The sequence below is a fragment of the Parasteatoda tepidariorum genome, chromosome 1 (assembly GCF_982258835.1).
Source record: "Parasteatoda tepidariorum strain Cologne lab strain chromosome 1, Ptep-v5.0, whole genome shotgun sequence".
Lineage (NCBI taxonomy): Eukaryota > Metazoa > Arthropoda > Arachnida > Araneae > Theridiidae > Parasteatoda > Parasteatoda tepidariorum.
In genome coordinates this window covers 61,871,016-61,884,209 of record NC_141755.1, presented here as the reverse complement: position 1 = coordinate 61,884,209, position 13,194 = coordinate 61,871,016, and the positions used below count along the sequence as shown (strand labels likewise).

The 13,194-nt window shown below is 27.1% G+C and overlaps 1 protein-coding gene across 1 annotated transcript in view; it reads left to right on the top strand.

The window, feature by feature from the left end:
* The window catches only part of LOC107449434 (acid-sensing ion channel 4-A-like), an 80,226-nt gene extending 67,839 nt beyond the window's left edge, over positions 1–12,387 (top strand). Inside the window, exon 11 of the mRNA XM_071180508.2 lies at positions 12,223–12,387. Within this exon, the coding sequence (XP_071036609.1) occupies positions 12,223–12,387 (165 nt within the window). The remainder of the gene's footprint in view (positions 1–12,222) is intronic.
* Positions 12,388–13,194: the final 807 nt, after the last annotated feature.

Sequence of the window (13,194 nt, the reverse complement as noted above, 5' to 3'; positions counted from 1 at the left end):
AATTAGCCATTCAAGATATTGTTATTTAACCATTTTTTCGAGAAATTTCTAACAGTGTTGTATGGTCACGATATATTGTGAATGTCAAGCGATTAACATTGAGTAGGATTATATTGCTAGCATTATCTATGGTAATTATAAAATACGATAATTTTATACCACGAAATTAAAATTCATCTATCATTCAGAGTTTTTTTCAATCCAAAAATTTATTTATAATGAAATTACAGATTGATTGAAATTATTTTTGTTTATTTGAACACAAAATTATATTAATTGTACTATAACTAAAAAAGTTTTTTTTAATTTTTTCTCGGGTAAGGTAAGCGTGCTTTCCAAAACTAATCTAAGATTCCGATTTTTCATGCTGTATAGCACAAAAAGTATTTGAGTTTGTATTGTACGTTTCGTTTTGAAACAATATTGAGTTATTCTGTGCACGGAATTGGAATAAAATGCTTCTGAAAGATATGTCGATATTTGAAGTCATGCAAATTTCTGAATTTGTTCTTCGTTCTGGCAATAGAAATATCTTTATATAATATTCGATATTTCATTTTACCCTATCAATATTTTTTAGTTGTTTACAAGAATCAATCCTTCCAAATATTCTCAAGAATCAATAAAAATCGAATTCCTTTTGTTTTGTGAATTCAAAACACTTAGAAAAAAAAGATTCTCCAGTCAACTTAAAATATAATAATGAAAAATTGATCTATTTTATGTCATATGTAGGTTTTGATTTTTCCGTAACAATTAATATCTTTTTTCCGTAACAATTAATAACAATTAATGTCTTTTAAAAACACTTTTGATTAAATTTTTTTTTAAATTTTTTTCTTAATTGCGTCCTATGGCTTGTACCTGTAGTACAATACGCAAAAAAATAGACAACCTTGAATAACCTTTTGAGTTTCTTTTCTTTTTTTTTATTATTTTATTTAATAATAGTCAAAAAAGTTTTGAATTGCAAGGTATAAAATTTGAGGGAGATGGAGTTATCGACAATGGCAACCTTCATCTATCAAAAGGTACCTCATGATTGAATGAAGTTAGCATGCATCATACATCATAGTTTACATCACTTTGAAGAATGTAATTTTATATAGCGAAATACAAAAATTGCGTGAAATCGACTTAATTCCTAAAAGAACAACTTTTATACTTTACGCTTTTGAACTATTCATCCGATTTCCTTCATATTTTACATTTTGTCATAAGAAAGTACATTCTTTAAAATGCTGTAAACATTTGTATAACTTACAATTGAAACTTTTTCGAATTATTAAGTAAAATAATAAGAAATATTTACTAAAAAAAATTTTTAATAAAATTACCATTGTATAAACAAATTTTATAATTGAGCTCAAAAGATTTTCAATTTGCTTAAAATGTTCTTAGTGGCGATCCTCCATATTTAGAGGCTTAGAAATCCAATTTCGTCGAAAATAAGGTATGTTTATTCAGACAAAGCAGGTACTTGTGTCGTATTCCGTAGCTTAAAAGATCGTCTGCTCTAATTAATTAACTTATTTGAGAACACCCCTAAAACCATTGAGAGTGAGTCTGATCTAATCATTAGATTAAAAGTTATTCGGAGTAGTTTGTTTATTTTTTTCGGACTGGACATCAAATTTTCATTCTTAAGCCCAATTGAAACCAAGTCTTCTAGCGTATTCTAAGCAATGGCAACAATAAATTATTTATCATTTCAAATTATTAAAATATTTGAGTAGCATAAATTTTAAAATAATAGCATTATTGAAAAATAACGCATTTTGTACACAGAGAGAAAAAAACTCAGGAAAAATTACCGTACTGTATGGTAATGACATTTCTGGTAAAGATTACCATAATTTTGGTAATAAAAACCGAAATCTGTGTTATTTGCACCATTCTATTGGTAATTTTTTCGTTCGTATGGCAACTGTTTTCCTAAAATTCTGGTTTTCAAAGCTTATAGTTCTTATTCCACACATTTAATAAAAAATACAATACTGAAATCACATATTATCACACATTATAAACCATATTTATTGTTAATTGTACCAAACTCATTACCAATGTGTTCCCATCGTACCAGAAAACATTATATTCTCTTTGTTTCGACGATACTTTTCTTTCTCAGGGAAATACAATTGCAGTTAAAAAAACTGGCGTAAATGGAATATTAATTTAATTTCAAAATATTAAATTTTGTAGTTATTACTCAACCGTAATCCACTATAATCAAAGCAATTTTTTTTACATACTTACAAGTATCTTACCTTCACCAATCATGCTGAAAATTTTTTTACAAATTTCTTTATAAAATTTATTTTGCCGAATTTGAAGCATTTATTAAGTTTTATGTTACTAAAAACTTTTATTTTTACCTTAAATAGGTCGCCGAATTCCATTCGTTGCACAAACGAAGTGATTGATTAGCTTTAAAGGGTTGCTTTAATTTAAGACTTTTTCACCTTCATCAGAATTTAAATATTTCAATCTTTGTGTTTTAAGAAACTTAAATTTAAAGAACGAATTTAGTGACCAGAATAAAAATAATATCGTTTAATAATTAAATTCTATAGGTTTTGATTTAATTCTTCAATAGCAGTATTAGAATTGTGGTTGGAAGTTATTTAAAATTTATATTACTGTGTAATGTGAGCTAAAAAGCGTATGATTTTTTATAACTTTTTATCTAAGGATTGGATTTAAGCATAGTATCACTCAATATTAATGATATAAGTGTGTAGCCTAAAAAATGCTTATTAATAAGTATAGACGATATTTTAATTTACGAAATCAGACACAGAAATGTACTACCTTTGAATTAACATATCGTTTTATCAACGGTAATGGATTCCTGACCCTCTAAATGTACGAGTCGAAAAATTAAAATTAAGTCATGCACATTCAAATTAAATAAATTAAGTTAAAATTATGTAATACAAATTTTTAAATCATTTTAAGTAATGCATTTTACAAAGCAAACTACAAAATTTTTAAAAAAATTGGTCAAATGGTTCCACGATCTAATATACGACTTATTTAAAATTTAATTTCTTAGGAACTCCGATTCGTTCGAATCTTGCATTTCACCATATAGAAATATATTCTTTAAAATTATGCAAAAATTTTGAAAAAAGTGCGTATGCGTATTTGTAGAAAGTACGTTTTTGTGTCTGATTTCATAATTTAGATTATCGTCGTCATTAATTAGCATTTTTGAGCTCATACCTTTAAACCATTAAAATTGAGTCCTAGTACGAGAAGATCCGATTACTAAATCAAAAGTTATTCAGGGTGTTCTTTCGCTGCGCACTGTACATTATTTTATTGATTAAGTAAAAAGGGATTCTTCCAACTGTTATTAGTTATTTATCACTAGAAGAATTTTCTGCCATATTTTACGATTTTATTTACTTATTTATTTTGTCCAAAGATATATTTCCGAGAATTAATAACTTCTCAACTAAAACAAAATGGTCAAAAAATTTTATAAACCTTATTTTTTACCTAAAAACCAAAGTGTATAAAAAAAATTCAATCTGATTTGTGAGTGACGTTTTAGTTACCTTCCTTATACGTCATTGAAAATCTAGCTTTAGTTTTTTAAGAAATTTCTTATATCTTCTGTGATAAACATTTTTGTAAAATAAAAAAACTTACATTCAAATTTATTAATTGCATTTTAGAATTATTTTTAAAAGTAACATTTCTTCAATAAGTTCTTGCGTACTAACGCTTCTAGATAGAAATTAGTAGTAGAATTGATCAATGATTAACTTTTTATCTTAAAATTGATGATACACAAAACAATAGTCTGCAAAAACGTCTTTCATATCTCTTTTTTAACATTCGTAGACAATCATTCATCCTATACAAAATATTATTGTTTCAGTCTTAAATCAAAATGTTTTTTTTTAAAGTAAAAGAAATGCTTCTTGTACTGCCTAAAAAGCAAAAATTTTCGTTTTTCGACAACCACAATTTAAGCTTTTCTTCTAAATTATTTCGTAAACGTTGTAAAAATATTTTCAATTGTTCAATTATCATTAGCATCATACGAGAGTTGCTATTTATATTTCTGGCCTTGGCAACAGTAAGTGTTGCTCGGCGACCGCAAACGATTTTAATCGAAAGTTTGATATTTTTAAACATAAATTCAGCAGACGATTTACCATTATAGCTTCATTTGTGTTGTTGACAGTAAATTGAAAAGTTCTTCTCTTTCAAAAAATGGAATTGAATCGTGAACATTTTCGTGCCATTATTTTTCATAACTTTCGACGTGGATTGTCAAGACAAGAGTGATTCGATGAACTTAATTCTTTATTCAGCGATAAAGCGCCATCCTACAGCACTGTAAAAAATTGGTATAACGAATTTAATCGGGGTCGATGTTCGATCCAGGACGAATCCCGTGCAGGTCGTCCAAAATCCGTTGTTGTGCCAGAAAAGATCGATGCTGTGCGTGAACTGATAAAGCAAGATCGTCATGTGACATACCGTGAGATAGAGGCATCTTTGGACATTAGTATGACTAGCATCAATAAAATATTGCATGAACATTTGAGCGTTAAAAAAAATTGTTCGCTTTGGATCCCGCATAATCTGACAAACGCTCAAAAAAAGGCTCGTGTCGATTGGTGCAAGGAAATGTTGGAAAAAGACGTTCAAGGTACATCAAAGGCTGTGTATAACATCTACACAGGTGACGAATCATGGATCTATGCATATGAGCCGGAAGCAAAACAGCAATCAACTGTATGGGTCTTCCAAGACGAGGCAAAACCAACAAAAGTTGTTCGAAGAAGAAGCACGTCGAAACAAATTATTGCCTGTTTCTTCGGCATTAACGGTCATGTGGCAACAGTGGTGTTAGAGCAACGCAGGACGGTCAATTCTGAATGGTACATGACCATTTGTTTGCTAGAAGTCATCGGAGAAATTTGAAAAAAGCAGAACATGCGATTCATTCATCATCATGACAATGCGAGCTCTAACACATCGACTCAAACAAAGACATTTCTGACGGAGCGAAAGATCGAACTGATGGGTCATCCGCCGTACAGCCCTTGATTTGACACCCTATGACTTCTTCTTATTCCCACACATCAAAAATAAATTACGTGGACAACGATTTTCGACCCCCGAAAAAGCGGTTGATGCATTCAAAACGCATGTTTTGGAGTTACCTCAATCGGACTGGAAAAAAAGCTTTGAAAATTGGTTCAAACTCATGCAAAAGTGTATTGATCATCATGGAGAATATTTTGAAAAGCAATAAAACCCATTTCGATCCTACATATTTGTTTTTTCATTATTAGGCCAAAAATATAAATAGCTACCCTTGTATGCTAATTAAAAAATACTACAGATTTGCATTATAAAAAAATATAACACAAATTAAAACTAAAATTACATCTATCAAATTGTTTGATAAGAAACATCAATTTAGAAAATTTTAAAGTTTTATATATATATATATATATATATATATATATATATATATATAATATAAATCAATATATATATATATATATATATATAGATATATATATATATATATATATATATATATATATATATATATATATATATATATATATATATATATATATATATATATATATATATATATATATATATATATATATATGTATATAATATACATCAATATATATAAATCAATAATCAATAAATCAATATACATAAACCAATATCAGAAAGCACTCTTTTTTGCGAATATAATTGTGTGGGCTGATGAAAAGATTATATCTTTTATTTTCCGGATTTTTAAAAAAAATGTTATGAAACATTGTTTTTCTTAATTTTCTTCGTGTTTTCTTCTATTTATTTATTTTGTTGTATATATATATATATATATATATATATATATATATATATATATATATATATATATATATATATATATATATATATATATATATATATATATATATATATATATATATATATATATATATATATATATATATATATATATATATATATACATATATATATATATACATATTATATATATGGGTCATTCTCACAAAAACAGTCATTTTCATGTCCCCAGTATATTTTATGTTTGTTTTACAACTTACGAAAAAAGATTTTTCAGGGAAAGTGTCCTTCAGAATGCAAGCTAACAAAAGAATAAAAATAAAATTATCAATTTTTATTTTTTATTAATTTTAGGTAATAAAAATATACCAATATGTCATTCCCTCACTTGTCCCCACTGCTGATTTAAAAAAAGAAAAAAATTGTTTCTGAAATAAAAAAATTTTTTTTACAAATTTGTGTTTTTTATTTGAGAATATTGAAATATAGAATTCAGAAAAAAAATTTTAAATTTAATTTCTGATAAAAATATTAACACTGCACTATTTTAAACTTTGTCCCCAGTGTTTCGCGTCATTCCCTCACAACAATGTTCTTATCACCTGCAATCATCTTAGAATAAAAATATTTTAATAAAAACTTCAGAAGTTAACAACTGGCATCATAGAACAAAATTGCAGTATGTTTCCATCTTCAACTTAAAGAAGCTTTGCTGTGGAATAAATTTGAATGAATCAAACCAGATAAAGCAACATATAATTATCCACTTTCTCGATGAAGTTGTATTTTATTTTACTCTAAAAAACGACATGAGGGAATGACAAATGTAAACAATTTTACCTGATTTGATTCATTCAAATTCATTCCACAGCAAAGCTTCTTTAAGTTGAAGATGGAAACATACTGCAATTTTGTTCTATGATGCCAGTTGTTAACTTCTGAAGTTTTTATTAAAATATTTTTATTCTACGATGATTGCAGGTGATAAGAACATTGTTGTGAGGGAATGACGCGAAATACTGGGGACAAAGTTTAAAATATTGCTGTGTTAATATTTTTATCAGAAATTAAATTTAAAATTTATTTTCTGAATTCTATATTTCAATATTCTCAAATAAAAAACACAAATTTGTAAAAAAAAAAATTTTTATTTCAGAAACAATTTTTTTCTTTTTTTAAATCAGCAGTGGGGACAAGTGAGGGAATGACATATTGGTATATTTTTATTACCTAAAATTAATAAAAAATAAAAATTGATAATTTTATTTTTATTCTTTTGTTAGCTTGCATTCCGAAGGACACTTTCCCTGAAAAAATTTTTTTCGTAAGTTGTAAAACAAACATAAAATATACTGGGGACATGAAAATAACTGTTTTTGTGAGAATGACCCATATATATATATATATATATATATATATATATATATATATATATATATATATATAACATTTGATAAAAAAGTTGCATTTTTTCGGTATTTCCATCTTTTTAAATTTCTATTCGTTTTTACATGAATATAAGTATTTCCTATCAAGCAGTATGGAATTACATATATTACTATATGAATGCCAAATAACTATATTCACAAACAACTTTCAGTGAAAATAAAAAATTATAATTGCCTATTAATTTAAGGAGTTAGCATTAATCTAACGATCCAGATAAGGAATAAAATAAGAGTTACTTCTTATTATGTGAGCTTATTTCTTATATAAAAGCAAATCCAATTTTTCACAATATGTTAGTTTACTACATTATTTTTAAACATTAATTTTTATTTTTATTTTAATTACTATTGTTGTTATTTGTTTCTTTAGTTTTAAAGCAATTTCAATTTTAAAACAAAATTCAAGTTTATAGCATTATTTTTGATGTAAACGGCTTATGAAGTTAATTTATTGGATAAAACTTTAATGAAATATTAAACAAGTTTTCGCAAATTTTAATTTCGCGACATACTTCCAACAATATACAATCAATTTTAAACTTTGCGTCTAAACAAGTGTTCATTAACTACCAACATTTAGAAACATGGCTAAACCCTTGTCCGTCAGATAATATTAAAATAATATATTTTATTATCGACATACTCAAACAAAATATTAATTACCAGCCATCTTGTGTTATAGCAAATTTGTAGCGTGAATAACTTTCTCAAGAAATCACTTTTCACTATCATGCTAAATAATTGCATATGAATGCTAATGAATAGAATAAATTTAACATAATTTAAACTTAAAATGAGTTATTATCTTTAAATTTCTAAAACACTTTGAATAGCATAAGATAAGAAAAAAAATTAATTACATAAAAATAACAAATTTACCCCATGTAAAATTTTGTTTGGTTCTACACTGTAAAAAATAGAACACAGAAAAAATATATGTATAGAATGTACAAAAAGGACAAAAAGAAAAAGAGAAAAACGCAGAAAATTAAGAAAATCTGTAAGATTTATTTTATTATTATATGTTTTATTTTATTATTAATATTTTTATAAAAATTATACTCTTAATATTAAAATTGTTTTCAGATTTTAATGATGATTTAATTATCTTTAATTTTCAAGATCATACATTCTTATTAAATAATATTTACCCTGAGGAATCAATCTTGCTTCGTAATCATGAAGATAAAATTGTTTTTAATTTTTTGGATTTGAATATTATAAAAGAAGAAAAAATATCTTTGTTGATTTATACGATAAAAGAAAGGATTTCAAATTCAATATAAATAAACTAATTACTAGGAATTCTAATGTTTCTAAAAACATATATTTAATATATAACGCATATTTAACGTTTAACGATCTGAAGTTGTTTTTAACAGAGCAGTTTTTCTCTGTTTTTCACTTTAATCATAAACAGATTAAAACTGTCAATTCAAATTCTAGTTTTTGCCCTGCAGTTTCACTTACTGTAAGATAACTTGCAGTTTTACAACTTATGTGCTGTTTTTTTTAAATCATTTTACGATAAGTTTTTTACCTGTTTTAACTTTTCAGAAATTGTATTATAGTTTTGAACATCATATAGAAAAAATTACGATTTGTCTTTACTGCTAAATTGGTTTTCTACTGAATAATTTTTTTGAATAATTAAATTTTCAACTGAATTAATTAATTAAATTTTCTACTGAATAATTAAAGTGATTATTATCTGAATAATTTTTCTCGGAAAGTGTAATTGCTAACCTTTTTTATAAGGAAGGGCCACTATAGTTTTAAACGTTTTTACGAAGTATAGTTTCAATAGGTAAGACTCTTAAGATAAAGACAGTTAAAAAGACTATTTCATTACCAAACACTAGAGCTATCGTGTCTCAGAGGAGGGAACACTTGCCTCTTAATTATGTGACCCGGGTTCGAATCCCGAGGTTGCATGATTAAGAGAACTCTACTATTGTCTCGCACCAACCACCATGCTGGCATGTTTAGTTTATCAAGTTTAATTTAAAAGCATGTTCATTTTTTTAAAAAAATGAAGGAGTTTATTAAAATAACAATACTTATCTGCTAGATAAAGACGTCCGTTTTAAAATAACAGTATTTTTCTATGAAATAAACGGTGTTATACTGGCACACTAGCTGACATTTTTTTCTGTAAAGTTAACAGATTTTTCATAGTGTAACAAAATTAATGTATCTTATTTGAATTAAGTATCTCACGCGTCCAAATTTAAAACAATTTTGAATTGTTCTGTATATTAATAAATCAAGATAAATCTAAATTAGTTTATCATTAATTAGATAACTAAATTAGTTTATCTCTTTTTAAGATAGTATGGCTGTAAATTATCGTCAAAAAGGGATTCAATTTGGAAATTTGTTTTAATTATTTAACCTCTCACCATCCGCTTAAGAGGTTCACGGATGCGCTAACCCAGTGGTCGGCGAAGTGCTGCTCCAGAGCCGCATGTGGCTCTTCGGCTCCTTAAGTGCGGCTCTGGCGCAAATATCCGCGGAAGGCGCAATAATATTTCCATTAAAAAAAAAAACTTAGTAAGAAAAAAATTACATCTTATTTTGATAAATTAAACTTCTTCTATAAATCGAGAACATGTATAATTTTTTGTTTAAGTTAAAAGATAGATAGGTATATTGTTGTAAAAATACGTAACGAACATCGAATTTAATTTCAATTTTTTTCTTAAACGTAAACACAAACCATCTACAAGCTACCGGCTGAAATTGTTCGTATGTTTTCGAGGTACTCCGGTGTGATACAAAAGTACCACAAGCATGCGCGCATACTTTTTCTAAAGTAGTGGGGGTACAAATTGGCTTAAAATTAAAAACAACAACATACAAACCTGACTTACTCAAACTTTCCAAGGAGATGCAAGCACATTGTTCGCATTAATAAATATTTATTAAGTATGAAATTTAGTTTTATTTAGTGTACTACTTATTTAGTGTAATAAAAGTTTACTAAACAAGCAGATTTGGCTCCCAATTTTTTTAAAAATTGTTGTAATGTTCATATTTGGCTCCTTGGCTAATAAGTTTGCCGACCACTGCGCTAACCGAAACAGTCGGCTGTAACTCAACGCAAGGCTTTAAGTGTCCGATGCCTAATAGATAGCGAACATTCTTTTCTATTCCTGCGATTCGAAAAACAGACGTCTCTTTTATTTCTGAAATAATTGTCTTCGGAAAATTTTTGAGCTAAAATTGGAAACTTTAGTAAAACATTAATTTCTTACCACTTAAATTTGCTTGGTGGCCGAGCGATCAGCGTGCCTGACTGTGAAGCCAATGGTTGCGGGTTCGAATCCCGCTCAGGGCATGGATGTTTCTGTGTGTGTTCTCTATTGTGTGATGTGTGAATGTGGCCCACCCTATAAACGGGTGTGTGGCAGTGTGGCGTGGGTAATGCTGCTTGCCTCCGTGACTTAGGTTCACAGGTGCCCACTGGGTAACGTTAAATGAGTAACACCTCCGGCATCTTCCTAGGCGAAGAACGAAAGTTCAGTGCCTGCCGTTAAGAAAAAATAAATAAATTTACTGCAATAAATTGCATTTTATTTCGAACTGCTTTTATGTTAAGAATTTTTGAAAATCGTCAGCTTAGTTTAGGACACCTAACAAACTGTGAAAAATTATTAATCAAACTACGGGACACAGTATCGGCACTTTTGGTGCATTATCCGTAAAATTCATTTTTATCGCAAAATATTATACCGTACAGTAATAATTACTGCAAAATCAATGAATCACTCTACCTAAATAAATGCTACTGTAAAATTTACGGTATATCCAATTTTTGGTTCCGTTACATGTTGCAGTAAAAATGGATTTTACGGTAAAAAGTGCCAGCATCCTGAGTGCCGGTACTTTTTTAACGTAATTGGTTCGGAATTTTTTACAGTATATATTAAGATATACTTTTTTTATTGCATCATAAATAGTTTTTTTTTTTCATTTGTACTTAACAAATAAAATAACGTTGTTTCTGTTTATAAAATGATATATAAATAATCAAGGTTCTCGAATCAATATAATTTTTAATAGGCGCACTGAAAGCTTAGACGAATAAATCGCATTTTATGTAAGTTCATAAAATGAATCATAAAATACACAAAGAAAGGTGCCTCGTCATTATAACGCTTTTATGAATCGTAAACTCTTGCTATTAAGACGCACCCAAACAACAATTGGCAAAATGACTGTATCATAAAAATAACAAGTTCTTATGCGAGGGACTTCCGTTACAAATCTCTATGAAATGAAGTTAAGAAGGAAAAGATCTTGACTTAATACTTAATAATTTTAAGAATTGTTTAAAATGTAAAGGAGTTAACAGGTCAAGCTACTTACAAACAATATATTTAAATGATTGTGTAATAAAGAATAAGCATAATTACATTTTTATCCAGAAGTTTTCAATTAAAACAATAAAACAGATTAGCAGCATAAAATCTGAAGACTTTTATAAACATAATAGGAAACATATATATATATATATATATAATCTTCTTATCTAATTCTTATGGGACTAAAATAGTTATTTTACTGCCTTAACAAATTTACATAATTCAATCAAAAGCTTATATTTAGAATATATTAGGTGATTTATATCATCATTATTAGATAGTTTAACTTTAGGCAAGATATAAATCATCAAAACTACTCTATTTATCTGTAAGATTGAATCGAAAGATTATCACGTTAACTGTAAAACAACAATTGTGGCAAATGTATATTATTTTTTAGGATTTTGAATGGCTTGAAGCTCCACATTAAAAGTTCTCTCTTTTTCCATTTTTAATTACTTTATTAATTGTTTTGTGACCAAAAATATGTAAATTGTTATTTATTTGTTTTCAATAAAGTGTTTATTCAGCATTCTGTAGCCATTAAAAGGAATTTCTTTCAGTGGGAATCACTCATCGCTAATATAGGTGGAAATATGGGATTATTTCTAGGACTGTCTATTGTTACTATCCTCGAAGTCTTAGAATTCTTTACGGAAATGATTACGAAGCTCATAACTGGGAAAAGAGATTCAACAAGAAACAAAGCAATTGTAATAAACTTTTAAAATTATTCTTATGTATTTGTAAATAAAATATTTTATTATTTTCTTTGTGTCCATTATTATAGTATTATTTTATTTTTATCTCACATTATAATTAAAACTTAAAACTATAAGTTTTTTATAAAGTATTACTATTATATTTTTAATTCTACTCATGTATTATTTAATGCAAAGTGCGCGAAATAAAAAATGGAACACGTCGCAAAGCTTTTGATTTAATAATTTCCATGCTATAATAATCTCGTTATTTCTATGCTATTAGTTTTCTAAAATTTAAAAATGTATGCACTATCTTCTTTTATTAGACTTATTTTATCTTAGCCCGAAACAACATTTAAAAAAGTACACTAAACGTTTACAAATATGAAAAGAAATTTAAAACAAACAATTAGTTGCTGAAAAGGAATTTTACAAGAAGTTTATCAATCAAGTATAAAATAAAACTTCTGTACCAGTATCCTCTTATTATAATGACGCATAAATATTTATACCCCTTAAAGTTCACCTATTATAACGAAGATTATATTGTCTTCTAAACTGAATGAAACCATCTAATTCAATGCAGCACTTAAATCCTTTTATCTCTATTATGTTCGATTGTCATTAAAATTACAGATTAATATGAAACTATACTTTGTGTTATGATTTCTAAGCAACACTTATAGATACGGACAATTAGTTGATCTTAAGATTGGTTGCTCTGGATTGTTAGAGAGTAAATTATAAAAAATTATCATTCGATTTGAGAGAAAACTTAAAATTTAAATTTAGGGGATTAATTCAAAATAAATAACGTAATGTGCATTGTTG